At 50.3% G+C, this 17,058-nt stretch overlaps 7 protein-coding genes across 7 annotated transcripts; 6 read left to right on the forward strand and 1 right to left on the reverse strand.

The window, feature by feature from the left end:
* Nucleotides 1-559: 559 nt before the first annotated feature.
* BGZ61DRAFT_520405 (uncharacterized protein) lies at nt 560-2,614 on the forward strand (the record flags this gene model as incomplete). Its single annotated transcript, XM_046252449.1, has 3 exons — nt 560-1,209; nt 1,340-1,768; nt 1,819-2,614. The coding sequence occupies exons 1-3, from the start codon at nt 749-751 to the stop codon at nt 2,612-2,614; spliced, it is 1,686 nt and encodes a 561-aa protein (XP_046100773.1). The 5' UTR covers nt 560-748.
* An 81-nt stretch (nt 2,615-2,695) lies between these two features.
* BGZ61DRAFT_535731 (uncharacterized protein) lies at nt 2,696-3,331 on the forward strand (the record flags this gene model as incomplete). The annotated part of the gene is made up of 1 exon (XM_046254303.1): nt 2,696-3,331. One exon carries the CDS (start codon nt 2,696-2,698, stop codon nt 3,329-3,331), a length of 636 nt encoding a protein of 211 aa, XP_046100774.1.
* Nucleotides 3,332-4,268: 937 nt separating this feature from the next.
* BGZ61DRAFT_535732 (uncharacterized protein) lies at nt 4,269-4,610 on the forward strand (the record flags this gene model as incomplete). The annotated part of the gene is made up of 1 exon (XM_046254304.1): nt 4,269-4,610. One exon carries the CDS (start codon nt 4,269-4,271, stop codon nt 4,608-4,610), a length of 342 nt encoding a protein of 113 aa, XP_046100775.1.
* Nucleotides 4,611-4,731: 121 nt separating this feature from the next.
* Nucleotides 4,732-6,747, reverse strand: BGZ61DRAFT_426079 (long-chain specific acyl-CoA dehydrogenase). The gene is made up of 5 exons (XM_046243669.1): nt 6,246-6,747; nt 6,029-6,192; nt 5,529-5,970; nt 5,215-5,473; nt 4,732-5,158 (listed from the first exon to the last, which is right to left on the reverse strand). Exons 1-5 carry the CDS (start codon nt 6,576-6,578, stop codon nt 5,025-5,027), a joined length of 1,332 nt encoding a protein of 443 aa, XP_046100776.1. The 5' UTR covers nt 6,579-6,747; the 3' UTR covers nt 4,732-5,024.
* A 1,148-nt stretch (nt 6,748-7,895) lies between these two features.
* BGZ61DRAFT_481380 (uncharacterized protein) lies at nt 7,896-8,725 on the forward strand (the record flags this gene model as incomplete). Its single annotated transcript, XM_046249284.1, has 3 exons — nt 7,896-8,239; nt 8,385-8,451; nt 8,537-8,725. The coding sequence occupies 3 exons, from the start codon at nt 7,896-7,898 to the stop codon at nt 8,723-8,725; spliced, it is 600 nt and encodes a 199-aa protein (XP_046100777.1).
* Nucleotides 8,726-11,993: 3,268 nt separating this feature from the next.
* Nucleotides 11,994-13,239, forward strand: BGZ61DRAFT_359662 (uncharacterized protein; the record flags this gene model as incomplete). Its single annotated transcript, XM_046241098.1, has 4 exons — nt 11,994-12,146; nt 12,192-12,603; nt 12,652-12,956; nt 13,006-13,239. The coding sequence occupies 4 exons, from the start codon at nt 11,994-11,996 to the stop codon at nt 13,237-13,239; spliced, it is 1,104 nt and encodes a 367-aa protein (XP_046100778.1).
* A 1,601-nt stretch (nt 13,240-14,840) lies between these two features.
* On the forward strand, nt 14,841-16,554 carry BGZ61DRAFT_359498 (major facilitator superfamily domain-containing protein; the record flags this gene model as incomplete). The annotated part of the gene is made up of 3 exons (XM_046241085.1): nt 14,841-15,104; nt 15,155-15,391; nt 15,439-16,554. The coding sequence occupies 3 exons, from the start codon at nt 14,841-14,843 to the stop codon at nt 16,552-16,554; spliced, it is 1,617 nt and encodes a 538-aa protein (XP_046100779.1).
* Nucleotides 16,555-17,058: the final 504 nt, after the last annotated feature.

Here is a 17,058-nt window from a genome sequence, read left to right on the forward strand (position 1 = left end):
CATCAATAGCTTCACAGACGAAAAAAGGATTCTTGAGAGAATCTTGAAACTTGACAAACTTTCGGTCCGGCCGCTTCTTCAGAAATCCCGCTCAAGTTACTGAAACACGGCTTGCAGCAATAAACCAATGAGTTGAACTGAAGACAGATTCCATGTGTTTTGCTTCATCCTCAAAATCTCCATTATTGCCTTGGATAATGCAAGGAGAGTCAATCCAGAGATAGTGAGCGCCAAGCTCGCGCGTAACCTTTACGGCGTCCCTAATCTAGTATTAATAATATCAGCTATATAGTAATTATTATTTTTCTTATTTACTATTTAAATAACAGTAGCGCAGGCCAAACTGGAAGAATTAAGCAACAAAGCTGTTCAGGAGGCTCTGCGGTGGCTGGATGATAATTTTTGAGGTAATGTGAGGACAGAGGGAGGGAGGGAAAAAAAGAGGGGGGCTGGTACTAAAAGCGATGAGGAGTGGAACCCAGCATGAGGGGAATTCTGCCTAACATCTGGGCTACCGGGCGGGCTTTGTATGGCAGTCTTGGCTGTGTCCACGCCTGGAGCTCAACGTGGCGTGCATTGCCAGCACAGCAGGCAGTGCATCAGGGAGGCTGAATCGTTGGAGAAATGCTCAACTGGTATCCATACACTCCGACTGCCTCCCTGGACGGAGGACTTTTCTTAATACTCTCGGTCGTCCAGTACGCACCGTCCCAAGGGCCAACCATTCTACCATTCTGATAAGAATCCCATGATGGATCCGCTTGAGGCTCTTGGACTGGCCGGCAACGTCGTGCAGTTTGTTCAGTTCACCTCAAACTTGGTCCACAACGCTGTCGCCATCCACAGATATTCTGCAGGTTGCACCACCGACATTCTGACATTAGACACTCTTTACGGACAGCTCAATGACATCAACACCAGGCTCAAGTCGAGCTACGACAATGCCAGTGGCTATCTCAACGGCCAGGGCTGGGACTATACCAGAGACGTCACTTCATTCCGTAAACTATCGCTTCTGTGCAAGTCGGATTGCGAGAAGCTCTTGAAGCTTGTGGGCGAGCTCAAAATTCAAGACGGACCCCAAGCCCGCTGGAAGAGTTTCCGTGCTGCGTTGAAGATGGAGTGGGAAAAGGAAAACATCGAGGGCTTGGAACAGCGACTGCACAAACCCCAGACAACGATGACGCTTCACATTTGCAACATCACGAGGTACGCATTAATATCCGAAAAATAACTCCATGGAGAGGAGCCAGGACCGCTGACACAGATCTCTTCACTAGAGCCACGCCCAAGAAGTTCGTGGACGTCAGCTAGAGCAGCTTCAGACCGAAAGCGACAGGTTGCAGTGCCATCAGTCAGCTAAGCTTGACCAGATGATCGCTATGCTAAGCTGTTTGAGCCAGCGTGTCGAACAAGTCAAACGTCAAAACTCACTGCCCTCGATTGGTGAGATAAACTCCCTTGAGCAGCAGCTCTCAAGCTTGTCTCTTTCGCACGAGGCTGTAGCAGAGGAGCAGGCCGTCCTGCAGAGCCTGAGCTTCGAGAGCCGTCCAGTCCGGCACACCTCGATTCCGAATGCTCATCAGAAAACCTTCGGATGGGTTTACAAATTGGGAGAGGACGTCCCAGACTCAGCGAAATACATCACCAAATGGCTAAGGAGTGATGATGGGCTATTCTGGGTTTCAGGCAAACCAGGATCCGGCAAGTTAACTTTCATGAAGTTCATCGCCGATGAGCCAAAGACTCTAAATCTTTTGTCTAAATGGTCGGGTTCAAAAAGAGCCATTATCGCAAGCCATTACTTTTAGAGCGCAGGCACTGCAATACAAAAGTCTCAACAGGGCCTCCTCCGTATATTGATCTACGATATCCTTCGGCAATGTTCCAAGTTAATCACACCGGTTTGCGGAAACAGGCATCCACCATTGGACAAAGACACCGTGGGTGGCCTTTGCCGTGGACTTTGCCTGAACTTCATGCCACTCTTCGAAAAATTGCGACTCAGGACATGGCTTCCGTCCGGTTCTGCTACTTCATTGACGGCTTGGATGAATACGATGGCAACCATTACGAGCTATGTCAGGTCCTCAAAGATCTCGCCAAGTCTCCAAATATCAAAGTCTGTCTCTCGAGCCGACCCTGGAACGTTTTCGAAGAAGCATTTGGTAGTGACGACCCTCACAACAAGCTCTACATCCAAGACCTTACACGAAACGACATTCAGGAGTACATCCGATGCCATCTTTATGAACACCCAAGATGGCCATCGCTTGCTAAAACAGCGTCTCAGGGTGACTGGCTAATAGAGGAAATTGAGAAACGCGCTTCTGGAGTCTTCCTCTGGGTCTTCCTTGTAATCAGGTTACTTCGACAAGGCCTCACCAACCGGGATAGCTTCTCAGATATCCGCCGGCGCTTGGAGAGCTTCCCAATAGAGCTTGAAGTCTTTTTCCGACAAATATTAGAGTCGGTCGAACCTTTCTATCATAACAAGATGTCGACTACTCTACAGATGACCATCGCGGCCGAGGAGCCTCTGCATGCTATGGCCTACGACTTCCATGATCAGTGCTACGATGACGAGGACTTTGTCTTCCATCTTCCAATCTAGCCGTATAATTTGGAAGAGGACGAAGAATTGAGAGAACAAACGGTTTGGCGGTTGAACAGCCGATCTGGCGGCCTTCTGGAAATGAATCGAGAGTCTGGCACTGTCACGTTCTTGCACCGAACAGTGGTGGACTTTTTGAGAACTCGAGAGATGGCAGACTTTCTCAATAACAAAGCACCTGCTAGATTCAACGTCTACATCTGTCTCCTCAAGGTGTACACTGCAGTGATCAAAAGATCCCAGTTCAAAGAATGGGTCATTCGAGCAGAATTTGGTGTGTACAGGAAATGTCACTTGCAAGTACTAGTGAGAAATGTTCTAGCTCGCGCCGCAGACCTGGAAGGGTCACACCTTTCTAACATCGTCATGTACAAAACATTGGAGGAGCTTGATCGTATTATGCCGATCAAATTTTCCCTGGCGCAGGCAAGACTCATGGCGGGGGCCCCAGCCGAGGGTTTGATCCGAGAGCAGTTGATAAAAAGGCAGCACGTGGGCTTCCTCGCCTGGAAGATGGCGCGGGAGCCGAACTATCTCTCAGGGTTGGGTAGCCCACGCATCCTCCGCATCGTGGCCGAGAGAAATGATATTCAAGAGTTGGGCAAAAACACCCAGTGGCGCAGTCGGGGCGTTGGGATGCTGCGCATTTTCCTGGAAACTCAAGACTTGGGTCCGGACGACACCCAAGAGCTGGAGACGCCGGGCCACCCTTATTGACTACACGACAACGTGGAGTCGGGGGACCGCGAAACCGGTAGAAGAGCGATTTTGGGATCTGCTCGAGAACAATGTCTTATCTCTGATGCTGCGCAGAGGCGCCGATCCCAACGTCACGCTCTGGCGAAGTCCTGGAGATGAGGCGGCCTGGACGGCCTTGGCGGCATATCTGAATTTGGCATTTGAAGTGCCTCGGGATCCGTCTCGCGAAGCGCTATATCATCAAGTCCTCCAAGATTTTCTCCAGGCCGGTGCAACCCTAGACCCAGTATGCGCCAAGTTCAGGAGCCGCTTCCTCCAGGAGACCTTGAGTAGCACGACCAGGGTTGCCATGCCCAGCGAAAAATTCTTCGGACGCCTTAATAGTATGCAAGCAGTGGATCTACGGGCCTGCAACATCGGGTTGCTGGGTGAGGTGGTGGACGTGCTACTCTTCACTGTTGGCAACTCCCAAGTTACTCTGCTCAATAGGATTAGGACAGCAGTAGAGGCAGTGTTCCCTGCAGAAATATGTGAGCGCCTTAGAATCAAATACCCGGGAATCTCGTGGTCTGTGGGCTCAGGGGAGTTGAAAAGAGCGACCGATACAGAACTTGAGAATAATATGGTAAAGAGAGTAAAGGGTTCGTGAGACAGCTATAAAGAACAAGCATAAGCTAGCCTTTCAATACAATTCACAGTCAAATTGTTCTATTCTTAAGGTCCCTTTAAAGGATCGTGCGATCGCACGATCCTGAAAACTTCATCTGTTCATCATTACAATTCTGTGTGGAAATTAGAGGCGCTCCGGGGAGTAGCGGTGGCTACAAGCCGAGGGATGACACGGGCGGTGAAATAGGGAAGAGACGGGGAAGACAGAACAGAGCAAACCCCCGGTATTTTTAAGTAGACAAAGAGTCGACCAAAATAGAGAGTGGAAATAAATTAATCTCAATCAATGGTATCCGCTCAAGAGGTTGCGATTGTCACTGGAGCCGGAGGCGGGCTCGGCCAGGCCATCGCTCGAAAGCTGGCATGCCGAGGCATTAAGATTCTCACCGCCAATGTGCAGGAGGAGCGAGGCAAAGAAACGGTAGAATGCATCCAACAAAACTTTGGCGTTGAATCCATTTTCTGCAAAACCGATGTCACCAAAGAAGAAGATGTCAACCGAATGCTGCAAACGACTGTTGAGCGCTGGGGCCAGAGCTGGAAGGCGTCGCCCAACGAGGGGCCATCGTCAACATCGCGTCTTTTTACGGGCACGTCGCAACAGGGATGCCATCTTATACAGCATTGAAGCGTGCTATTTTAGGCATCTCAAAAATCGGGAACTACGTATTCTATGGTAAGCACGGCATCTGATGCAACTCAGCCTCCCCCACCCCGATCCCTAGCGACCCATATGCCGAGTTCAAGTCGACCTTTTGTACGACCCGGGGTTTAGCGAGCAAGCAGTAGGATGGAGAAACCGGTGCCTGCTGAAGAGGCCGAGTACTTGTGAGGAACAGGCAAATGTAGTTGGCCATTTGCTCAGTGGCAAGCGTTCATTTGTCAACTGCTCGGACATTCGCGTTGATGGTGGCTTCACTTCAGTAGTAGATAGATAATGATGAGGATCGAATGTGCTTTGGGTCGCGTGAGAATTGATCCAAGTTGATACAAAGATTCTTAAAGCACCGCAAAAAATGTACTCCATGCTTCTAAAAAAAAATTATAGTTGCGATTTTTGCTTCAGTGCAGCCGTCTTGGCCTGGTATAATTTGACCATTTGGCGGATGGAAAGATCAAGCAGGACATCCTCGCTGCCACCTGGGATCCTTGCACCGGGAACCTCGCGGTAGATTTCTTCGCACAATGTTAGACAACTGTAAATTGGATACGTTCGGGCGGGGATGACTTACTCTCGATGATTTCTCCCTGGCCGGATCGTGTATAACCGTTGCCACCAAATAACAACACTGCGCATCTCGCACACTCGTCAAGCACCATACCAGCATTTGCCTTGCACATGGCCGTGAGGCCGCCCAGTTCTCTGTCGGCAGTTGTCTTTTCCATCTGGGTCAGCTGGTAAGCAAAAGACTCAACCCATGCAGACTGCGACTCGAGCTGCGCGGCGCACTTTGCGAGGCGATGGCGAACTACAGGTTGATCCATCAGAGGCTGGCGAAGAATTAGCACACTGATTCATTCTTAACATAGGAGGGGCAAGGTTTACCTTGCCGAATGCCTCTCGCTTCAGGCAGTAAGCAAAAGCGGTGCTCAAAGCCACGCGAGCTTGGCGAGTCACGCCAATGGAAATAAACAGGCGTTCATGGTTGAAGTTGTTCATGACGTACTTCATGCCATCGCCCTCCTTGCCGATGAGATTTTCCCGCGGGACCTTGACGTCGTCCAGCTCGATGAAGGAGGTTCCGGCTGAAATCTGACCTGCCACCTTGAGACGGCGTCGAGAGACACCGGGGTAGTCCTTCAACGGCACGACAAGGAGCGAGATGCCGCTGGCGCCTGAGCCTTCAGGTCCAGTACGCACAGCCATGGTGGCAGAGTCGGCCATCACGCCGTTGGTGATCCATTTCTTAGCTCCGTTGACAATGTAGAAGCGGCCGCATTCGCTGACTTGGGCGGACGTGGTGATATTTGCTACATCCGAGCCCGCACTGTTTAATGCGTTAGGAATAACGACGAATGGCGATGCGGCTTGGAATATGTACTCACTCTGGCTCAGTGATGGCGATGCAGGAACGCGTCTTTCCGAGGAGAAGATCAGGGAGGAATCTGTCCTGGAGTTGCTTATCGGCGTAGCGCAGCAGGGGGGGCACGCCAAAAGCCATGCCAGTGGTGATGCCGCCGGCTGGACCAGCAAGACCGGCCCGGCTCATCTGTAGGCTTCAAGTTAGTACAATTCATACAAGCGATTTCTTGAATGACATACCTCATCCGCATAAATCAGGCCGTGGAGAGCGTTCCATTTCTCGACGGGAATATCGCCGGGCATATGGGTGATGCCGAGCTTACGGAGCCACTCGACCGGCAATGGCGCGGGCAAAGCGGGGAGGAGAAAGTTCCCCCGCGCAAAGTCGGAGAAGACGTGGGATGGGAGCTCCTCGGCGGTTTCCCACTCGAGGGCGGAGCGGTTGAGGTGCTTGTCGATGAACTCGCGGCACGCGCGCTGCAGCTTGTGATGCGACGCGTCAAAGTACGGCGACGGGAGGCCGTTGAGCCAAGCCGGCTCCGCAAAGGGCACCGAGGGGGTGGAAGCGGCCATGTTTTAGCGTCAGGTGTCGATAGAGATTGAATTGGATGTGTGGTGGTTTGGGATTGAACTGGGCGTGAATAGTTTCAAGAAGCTGGCTGGAGCTGAGACGCAGCCTCTTTTTGTTACCACATGGCGAACCAGCATGGCCTGTGATGGACCTCGGGCCATTTGCGTTGCGTGCCGCAGTAAGACATGACCAGGCTGGGAGCGAGGTGGGTGGCCCAAGAATGTTAGACCCGAAATCCAAGTGTTAGACCCGAAATACCGAGTATTTTCCCGAGGTGGTTTCCAAAAGCGGATGGCAAAGCGACACATCGTCTAGACCCGTAGTAAGAGGGGGCATGGGTTACAAAAAGGAGAGCAGCCTCTGATGTACTTACTTTTGACCAAGTAGCCCCAATAGTTCGGAAGTGCTTGTCCCAAGGAGGATCGAGATGCATCACTTGGCTCAATGAATGCGTGTGACTCCCGCCTTTCACTGGCGATGCAGGGTCTATAGCGGCCTGGATTAAATGCCCGCTGTCAAAGCTCCCGAGCTGAACGACCAACTGTCATCTGAGTCAGATTCCGGCTCCGACCATGACTCTGCCGCAGCCTCCAGCGACAGAATCCAGCAGTCTGCAGGCGGCGGGACGGTGAGGAAGCGGGCAAACATGAAGCCTCCGCCGGGGACATCCCACGTCGCTACGCCCGGATGCGCAGGTCTTGACTAACTTGTCAAGCCGGGATAAGAGAAACAGGCGTGGGCACCAATGACATCTCGATGGTTGTAGGCCCTCGGGGAAAGGCAGATCCTCATGCATTCCCCCGGATTTTAGTTAGCCGTGTTCCCCGCATCTTGGTTCGCGCAATCTTGACTTCTGCCATTATCTAGATTAGGTACAGTAGTCTGCCCCATAAGTTACATCCGACGTTGGCATCTCGATCTCCTCGTTTTGACTTGTTTTATTGTGTTTCTGCATTACGACGCCTGTTTGTTGATCCCTTGCCCAGCAATACAATGATTGCTGCCACGGAAACCCTGGAAAGCTCGCCAGAGTCGGTGGGCCACGTCTTTAGGTACCTATGTCGATGACCTGCGAATGGCTTCCCCTCTCTCCCCGCGTGTGCCGAATGCCATTACTGACATTTCCTCAAGTCGAACTCCAAAGGCGTGTAGGGTGTGTCGCAAGAAGAAAGTCCGGTGTGGGTAATAATTTACGTGTGACAGGCCATCCGTCATAGGTCTCCGGGCTCTGACCTGCATTTCATGACTTCTGTATTTCTCATAAATCCAGGCGACGGTAGACAGCCCACTTGTATGCAGCGCCTCGTCCACAAAAGTTAATGCATCTACCTTCTACGAGCCCAACGAGCGAAGCGAAGTCACAAGGAGCGAAGACACTCTTCCAGTCAACAGCTTCGGTACAGAAGCCTCCCACGCCTCCGCACGCCGCTACCGGCGTGACCCGATCAATTGCTAGCGACGTCGATGCCATCGCAGACGCAATAAACTGCGCAGGCGACCACGGCGTCCTCGATCACAGGGACCCCATTGACCAACCTAACCAAGACATGATGCCAAATATCTTCAAGCTATCCCTAAACGGCCATCGTACGAATCTGCAGACAAAAAAACACAAGAAAGTTCCCCTCAATGTACCTAGTTTAAATAACCCGAAAGTCCGCCAGTCTGTTTCCGCCAGATCTCCTGTCCTGCTCGAACGTTTCCCATTTCCTGCCATCCGCAACTCCATGAACATAGCATTCCCCAATAAACTCCATTCTCCGTGACCATTTGGACGTACAATTAACGGCAGCTTGCCACCCTTACAGATTAGGATTGTGTCACCCAACGTGCCAGCGGCAGCCCAAGCCCGATATAGCCTCCCTCCTCCCAATGGTCAGTTCTGACCACTCGTCGGTCTGGTAAAAGCAGTAACCACTCGCATCCAAGGCAGAAAAAACCAAAGGCTATCGAGCCACAGGAACTGGAGAATCCGAGATGGGAGCATCTGCCGGAGATATCAGATCCGGAAGAGAAACTTGACCTGCTCGACCTGGATTCCATTGCCAAGAAAGCCATCCGCGCCTCCGTGAAGGGTCTGGCGATACGCTCGTATACGGGGCTTGCCTATAGCACCACAGTCGCTAGACCCCCACATAGGCAGACTTGAAATCCTGAGATAGAGCAAAATTATCATTTCACATATCAACTGATAAGTGATGTTTCCTCTCCTGACTAAGAGCCAATAGACGGGGGTCTTTGGCCTCGTAACACTGAAATAACTTCGAATAGATTTGATCGTGACAGGTTTAGGGAGCTACCCTAAACTCCGCTCAACAGGCCGACAAGCTCGGCACACGTACTATTTCCCACGATACCCGACGATTCAACAAGGGGTAACAGAGCCGACCATGACTTTTTCACTTGGACACAAGGTATTTTTAATAATCTGTATTAAATCGAAGTTCGAAAGCACTATTTTGGGTGTGACTCCATGTAATACCCTCTGTCTTTGAAACAGTCAAACTTTATCATTCAGTCTTTTTTGCTTGTTTACTCTCCTCTCTGTTTCCAAAGGTAAGCGGTATGACATAAAGATTTGTGACATATGGCTAACAGATGGTCAGACTAAAAGAATCCCCTTAAGGAATTAGATGCTATTTTTGGGCGCACTGTCACGGTACAAACTCAGTGCTCTCATTGATGAGAAGCCAAGTTCAGACAGCGCTACACACCAAGAGCAGGCTGGTGATTTGGTGGTGAAGGGGGACCTATCTTTCTAGGATATATATATCTAGATCTAATACTTGGATAATTCTTGTTCCGCAGTTTTCAGTCCTTGGGAAACATCAATGAAGCGTCTCACGTTATGGAGGCAATAACGTATCACCAGATCCTATGCTGGTATAGAATAGAAACGGTAGTATAATTTTATCTTTCGTGTTTTTTCCCCAAGAGAACCATGAAACTAGGCCGCGGTTTCTGCTCCGGTTTCGTTGAAAACTGCATGATGTTCTGTTAGATCGTGTTGCAGACTGGGAATCTGCCTCGGGCGCCAACCTTGATCAACACGCGGACATAGCTGAATTTAACCGCGCTACTAAACAACGCAGCCATATGGCCATAACTTCCCGAGATGGTCAAAGCAACTGCTGTTGTTCCATGTCAATGCTGGTGGGGCGAGATCAACGGAGCGTGCGCCAGCTTCTGGATCCTCCCCATGTTTCAGATCACGAGGAACAGCCTTACACAAATACCCTTGAATTGTTTGCTTGGCGCTGCTGGGTTCAGCAGGTTGGCTTCCTCAAGAGATGTGGGCTAGTAAGCTGCTATGATTATCCTAGAATGATATCTCTTTCTATGTTGGGTTTCCTAACATAGAATCACCATGTTTCAACATCTGTTTCGATCAAACGAACAAGTATTTATGACATATCTCGGACCATACATATAATGCTAATAATTGGATGCTCCACTTATTGCTAAGTCAAGCTTACATCTTGGAAATGTTTAAAATTCTTGGCAAAACTTCCGAGATTATCAAGTCGATCCATGGCCCAGCTCTGTCCCGTGCGCTGCGTCAAGCCTGTGGGGCTACAGCTTGTCAACTGGAAAACAGGATAGCGGGCGTCAGCGTTACAGACTGAGAGCGGCAATCTGCCTTGCACGTTTAGAATCCTCCAAATCCATCGAACCGTTCGTGGATATCGCGGAACAGTCTAGTATGAAGACAGAATGCCGTGCAAGCGCAGCCACCGCAAGTCTTCCGTCCTGTAGGATATTATTATTACGGATATCTGCAGCTGGTGCAGCAAAATTCATAGACCGTCACAGTTCTTATCAGTGGGCAACATCTAATGTGTAGAATTTCTACAGACCGATGATGGAATCCATTCGGCCAGAGCACGCAAGGATGGGCGAGCTTAACACCCCAGCCTCCCTAATAATGACGAATGCCTCCTGTAATCCGACCGCTCTCAGCACCAAAACGATCAACGCAGCAAAAATAAAGTAGATATTTCGCTAATGACGTCATTATGCACACCGGCAGTCATCATATAGTATCGTGCGTCCCAGATACGGAAAGGGCTGAGTGATTTATATCAGTGGTCATACTTATGCTTGTCAAAGCGTTGTTATTCCTATTTAATCATTCTCTATCTTAGACGATGTTGATTGCGTGGAGGACCAACCGGCTCCCAGGGAGGAACCATGGGGGTTAAGCTGGGGTCGCGATGGCCTCAGGTCGGACCGAGTCGGATAAAACCCCTTTTGTAGCTCTGTACTAATTCTTCAACTTTATAGAGTCCACCAACAGCCCACCAGGTATTTAAAAAGCTACCATTGCGCGGCGAGTGAAGATGTATGGCCAGTTGTGCGGGGTCACAAGCTCATCCTAATACAAGCCCATCCTAATAGAAGCCCATCCTAATAGAAGCCCATCCTAATAGAAGCCCATCCTAATAGAAGCCCATCCTAATAGAAGCCCATCCTAATAGAAGCCCATCCTAATACAGGCACCTCGGCTTCGTCGGGGGTCCGGCTAGCACCATAGCCAACTAGGTAGAACACAATCGACGCAGGACAACCGCCGGGACAATCTACACCTCCCTTCGAAATTTCCCATTTTGAGAGGTGAGTCGATTACGGAGCCAACCTCTGTTAGGAAACTCGGTGGACTTATGCTGGGGATATTATCTCTGTACTGCAAGGGTCAGCCCTTTACGGCTTATCCCCGAGGCGCGTGGTTCATATTATAGGAGCCCGTCGAGAGGTCCGAGTGGCCAATAATGGTCGATATAGGGCAATATAAATGGTGATGACAATACCGCCATCTTATCCATTGAACCCATGTCAAGTCGCCATTCCATGAGCAGTTATTCCACTATAAGCCAGGATAGTCGGATCACGCCGATTAATCATCAAACAGTGCACATCCCTCGACCCCTCACAAATGCCAAGATCCTCCAAAGTCCCCGACATACCTCGATGACCTGCCCAAACAGGCAATGCCGATGTGACCCGTTAACCTAAAATGCAACCCTGAGTCGACATCGAGTAGGTCGATCGGACGAGAAGCCAGTATGTAGATTTATTCTGGAAGGTCACTTTGTTCATATGGCTCAAATTGTGGATGTCGTCAGAAGGGTCTTCTCGTATTACTTTAATCTCATAAATGCAACGTGACTGCATGCGGGAGTGTCTTGGACACCGTTTCTCCTGCCGTAAAGGTGCTACTTCGCCCGAGACTAATGATGATCAACATAGTCTCAGCATGAACACCATTTGCCTTCCAAAAGGAGCGATTACTGAGAGTCCGTAAATGTAAATATATAAACCTTCAGTGGACCTCTATCGCTTATATTACGACAGAGTAGTCAACCCGGCCATTCAAGCCATTAGAAATATTCAGACTTTACTTCGACTCATCTATCAATATGCGTCGAACTCTTGCATTCGCGCTTCTCGTAGCGCTATCAAACGCCGCCGCGATCCAACCACGAGCTTCAAAAGAGCCTCTGTACCAGATTGAGCTCGCACCCGGCGACGTGCGCACTGTCACCGAGGAAGAGAAATGGGCATTGAAGGCTGTAGGTTCATTCAACAGACTGCAAGTATTTATCTAACCATTGCAGGAAAATGAACACTTCATCGACATCACAGATCTCGATGATGAACCTATCTCTAAGCGTCAAGTCGCCAGTTTCCCCGCCGCTGTCGCGCAAACAACCGCCGTGAATGCTCTCCTACCCAAGCTGAGCCAGTCGCGAATGCAAACGGCGCTCACCGGCCTCTCTACATTCCAAAATCGATACTACACTTCGACTTACGGACAGCAGTCCGCCGAGTGGTTGCTGGGACAAGTTCAATCCATCATCTCGGCGAGTGGCGCTTCCGGTGTCAACGTCACAACCTTTGCGCATTCTTTCAGACAGCCGAGCATCATCGCCACTATCCCTGGAAAGAGCACCAAGACAATCGTCGTCGGTGCTCATCAGGATTCTGTCAACCTTCAGAACCGAGCTTCGGGCCGTGCCCCTGGTGCTGGTGAGTTTACCTAGTGCAAGATGTGAGACGTGGCACTGACTGTCGCAGACGATGATGGGTCGGGTAGCATCACTATTCTTGAAGCTTTCCGCGTTCTCTTGACAGACTCTCGCATTGCGTCTGGCCAGGCGGCCAACACCATAGAGTTCCATTGGTACGCTGGTGAAGAGGCTGGTCTGCTTGGCAGCGGCGCCGTCTTCCAACAATATTCCCGTCAGGGCCGAGATGTCAAGGCGATGCTCAACCAGGACATGACTGGCTACATCAAGCCCGGCACGAAGGAAGTCATCGGCCTCATCACCGATAACGTTGACGCCTCATTGACAGCGTTTCTCAGGAAGGTCATCGCGGCTGTAAGTAACACTACTCCAGAAATTTAGCAGCAGCTAACGATAAACCAAGTATACGTCCCTTACTACCGCGGATTCCGTGTGCGGCTATGGATGCTCTGACCACGCGTCCGCAACCAGGGTAGGCTACCCTTCAGCGTTTGCGTTCGAGTCCACGTTTGAGGATAGCAGCCCCTACATTCACACTGCTCAAGACACGCTCAGCACGGTCAACTTTGCTCATGTCCAGCAATTTGCGCAGATGGTGATAGGGTTTGCTTACGAGCTCGGATTTGCAACGCTGTGACGGTACAATTGAGTTTCAATGCACCTGCACGCCGTGCGAATATCCAAGCTATCTAGGGAGCCCAACATGATCAGATGTTCGTTCTCCATTTGTAAATATTTTGAATGTTCAAGCTAGTCTACACAATATCAGTTATGCAGTTGTAGCATGTGGACGGGCACTTGAATGGTCAACACAGCAAGATAAACGTAGTAGGGGGGCATACACGCAAAATAGAGCACCACATTTCTCCACTCCAACCGTTTGATCCTTCCGTTGTGGCTTTTCCCTTACCTTGCTTCTATCATGCACAAGAATTCAGCGCAATTAACCGAGTTAAATATGATATGATACTGCGCGTCCAACGAAGCCACTGTTACGGATACCTTGAGAGTGGTAGTATTGGTTTCAATGTTGCGGACCCTTCGGTAATGAGTCCCGACATTTCTGGGCATCGTCGATCACCCGCACGGGCATCGTGCCCGACTCCTGGGTAAGACGATTTGTTTTCGTACTTCCGTACCCCGTATTGTGACGGCCCGTGAGCCCTCGGATACGGAGGATCAAACTGTAAGTCGGTCCGTTCTCATTGCCGCCGATCTCAATACAGATGTTTGCCTGTATTTGGAAGCGCACGGTATCAAAAGGTTCTTGGGGTTTTGTGGCTTGGACACTTTGTATACGGTGGTGCAAGGATGGAGCTGGTTGGAACCGAAAACGGATGCAAAATGACAAATTACGATAGACCACATCTTTATGTATGGTTGCAATCACAAAGTGCCGACAGCAGCTCGGGAGTTGAGTTTAGGTGGTAATACATATCATGACACATTCATGTTCCATGTTCGAAACACGCAGGAGTCGCCATAAACGCCACAGCGGCAATACTTATTAATGCCCATTTTTACCCGAGTTTATAGTTTCGGTATCTTTGGGTCGCTGCAAGTGTTGCGTGTGCTTGGGCTAATTCGAGAATTAGCTCACACTGCCGCAATCAGGCAAGCTATCCCCAAACAATGGTCGAGTGACATCACAGAAGCCATTATCAATCACTCGGAAGAAATATTCGGTCATGAAGTTTCACCAACGTGTCTGGCTTTCCGCAACATCCGACTTGGCCTTGATTTGTGACGGTCTTGCAATCAGACTTGCCAAACACAGCTCGCCTTGGGCTCTAAGACATGGATACCCTTGCTACCTCCTGATCCCCCTGCACGGGAGAAAAGCTCCTCCATGAAACGCCATCAGACCCCTGAAGCTCTAGACACAGTCCGGGGAAACTTAAAACCTAGCAGAGCCAATTGAATACCCTCGTAGAAGAGAACCGGCTCCCGGGTGCGCCCGCTCATCAATTGCAATGTCACATTGGCTTTCCTCGCTTGGCCACAATGTCTACTTCGGTCTCTCCTGCGCCGGTAGTTAGGTTAGCTGCCGGAGGTCCGCGGGCTGTGCTATCAAGAGGTACCTGAGCTAGACACAAACGCTTCGAAGTTGGGCAAGCTCCGTTGGTGGGATTCAAAAAGCACCCAAGCCCCGTTGGAAGCGTGGCTGCATTCGACACTGGTTCTTTAACTAGCCAAGCCGCCACATTTTTTTAATGGGCCTTGATGCATCACGACAAGATGGCCATTGAAGCTGGTTCAGCCCTGTCCTCATCGAGGCGTGATTCTCTCCAAGCTGCTGGCAGCGTCTTCTTCGTTTCTTCGGCTGGCCGTGTTCTGAAACTCCCGATTCCGAGCAACTCTCCTCGAGACCCGTTAACATGGTCTCGATCCAAGAGATGGCTGGCCTTTATTGCGTTGCAGCTCTACTCCGTCGTGGCCTCTTTTGAACTCAACCTTCTTGGAGTCCTCGGCAAAGCCATCAGACTTGAGTTCGACGAAGATGTGAGCATCCGGTTAATTCGTAGTTCGGATAGCGTATGCTGATTCCAAAGCAGGACATGGGCCCTTTCGGCATCCAGACACTGTCTTCCGCAATGACACTGTTTACTGGTTTCGGGTATCTGTTGGCGATTCCTCTTTCTACCGGTGTTGGACGACGGCCTGTCTTCGTGGGGGCCGCACTTCTCACCACCACCTCTACGCTATGGGCTGGGATAGCTGGTGGTTTCACCCAGCTGTTGACAGCCCTCTGTTTGCAAGCCCTGGCTGCTGGGGCCGCAGTTAGCATGGTAAGTGATTCTCTAGACACCATTCGATCTTTCTCTAACTATATCAGTGCGTTCTCATAACAATAGACGCCACATTCATCGATGAACGTCCCAGTGCTCTCTCGCTGTTCTGGTGTACTGGGTCGGCTTTCATCAAGATGAGCCTCATAATCCTGCCGTTCAAGACAGACTTGAACACCAACTGGCGTATAGTCTACAAAATATGGACTGCACCCTGTTTTGTCGCTCTCATCGCCGCTCTAGTCTTCGTTCCGGAGACGTACTTTCTGCGGCCTCCAGTTGCGCTTGATGGACGAGTGCTTGTCCAACATAGCTCCGAGAAAGTGCAGATTTACGCGGGATGGGAGGAAATCGAGGACCTTGGTTCAGAGAGACCTCTACCTGAACTTCCAGTGGTCCACAATCCCTTCTCCCGTCTTGTGATCAGAAAAGCGCCTGGGGCCAGTTTCAAGGGCATGCTTGCGACATACATGCAGATGCTGCTCTGCATTCTGAACCCATTAACCTTCTGGGTCTCCCTCCTTACCGGCGTCATACTCAGCGGCGCTATCTTCTTAGGCCTGACGCAGCCCACTTTCCTGGCAGTCACTCACGGTCATGATCCCGAGAATGTCAGTATACTCTTGGGAGTCGCAGGAATTGTCGGCTCCCTTGTGGCATTCCCATTCACCGGCCCTTTAATCTCCTGGTTCACACGGTACTACACAATGCGAGCGGGTGGCATGCGACATGCCGAGGTTTATTTACCGGGCTTCGCTATTCCTGTCATTACAGGCTTGGCCAGTGTGATACTCAACGGCCTTGCAATAAAGATGGATTGGGCGCCAGCTTGGATGTATGTCTCCTCATCCTTGAGCATTTTCAGCTGGCTCGCCGGAAACGTCGCCTTTACCCTTTGGATAACTGAAGCTTTTCCCCGATGGGCTGCTGCTGCATTATCTGTCCAGCTCTTCGTCGGAAACCTGATAAGCTTCGGTATTGGCAGCGCAATCACGCCTTGGGTTCACTCAGATCACATCATTGAGCCAACTGGGCTCATTTCCGCACTGATGCTCGTTTTGGGTGTTCTTGCTGTCCCCATCGCTTTCTGGGGCAAAAGCATGCGACAATATATCCACGGCCGGTGGAGTGATTCCGAGAAGGGAGCTTTGCGTCCTCAATAGAACGTTCGAATACTAGGCTTGGTTGCCCATCTTCGATAGATCTCCGATATAGACAACTGTGGAATTGGGGGTGTTGTGACTTTGAAATACCCTCTGATGGATTCGGGACAAAAGATTTGTTCTCGAGCTTCGGCTGTGCACAATCATTACACTAGATCTTCTTTGTTATCGTGGACACTCTCTATTAGAACATCAATACATTCTTTTGCATTTCCTACTCGAAGACACCGACTCCAATTGATCCTAGCATCTCAACTCCCATTTCACAAGTGTAATGACTGCATAGCTATCCTTGACCTTTGGCTTCAATATTCACACACACAGACATACGAATGGATCAAGGTATGGGTAGTGCGTTAACCTAACTGGCCATTGATGAAACTGTCTACGGCGAGAATGGGGGCGTAAGATAGCCTACGATCAGAAAAGATGACGTATACTCCGTATCAATCTACTCCGATCAACGAAGGTCACTTAGTGTCGCCATTTCATGACACGGATTCT

This window comes from Ilyonectria robusta (assembly GCF_021365365.1).
Source record: "Ilyonectria robusta strain PMI_751 chromosome Unknown BGZ61scaffold_18, whole genome shotgun sequence".
NCBI classification, from domain to species: Eukaryota; Fungi; Ascomycota; class Sordariomycetes; order Hypocreales; family Nectriaceae; genus Ilyonectria; species Ilyonectria robusta.

Bases quoted from the DNA above. Each gene is read 5' to 3' on its own strand.
- BGZ61DRAFT_426079 (XM_046243669.1), bottom strand. From the start codon at position 6,578: ATGGCCGCTTCCACCCCCTCGGTGCCCTTTGCGGAGCCGGCTTGGCTC. The intron at 6,193-6,245 runs GTATGTCATTCA...TGAAGCCTACAG, and splicing joins GCCTGATTTATGCGGATGAG to ATGAGCCGGGCCGGTCTTGC. The intron at 5,159-5,214 runs GTAAGTCATCCC...CATTGTGCGAAG, and splicing joins CCAGGGAGAAATCATCGAGA to AAATCTACCGCGAGGTTCCC.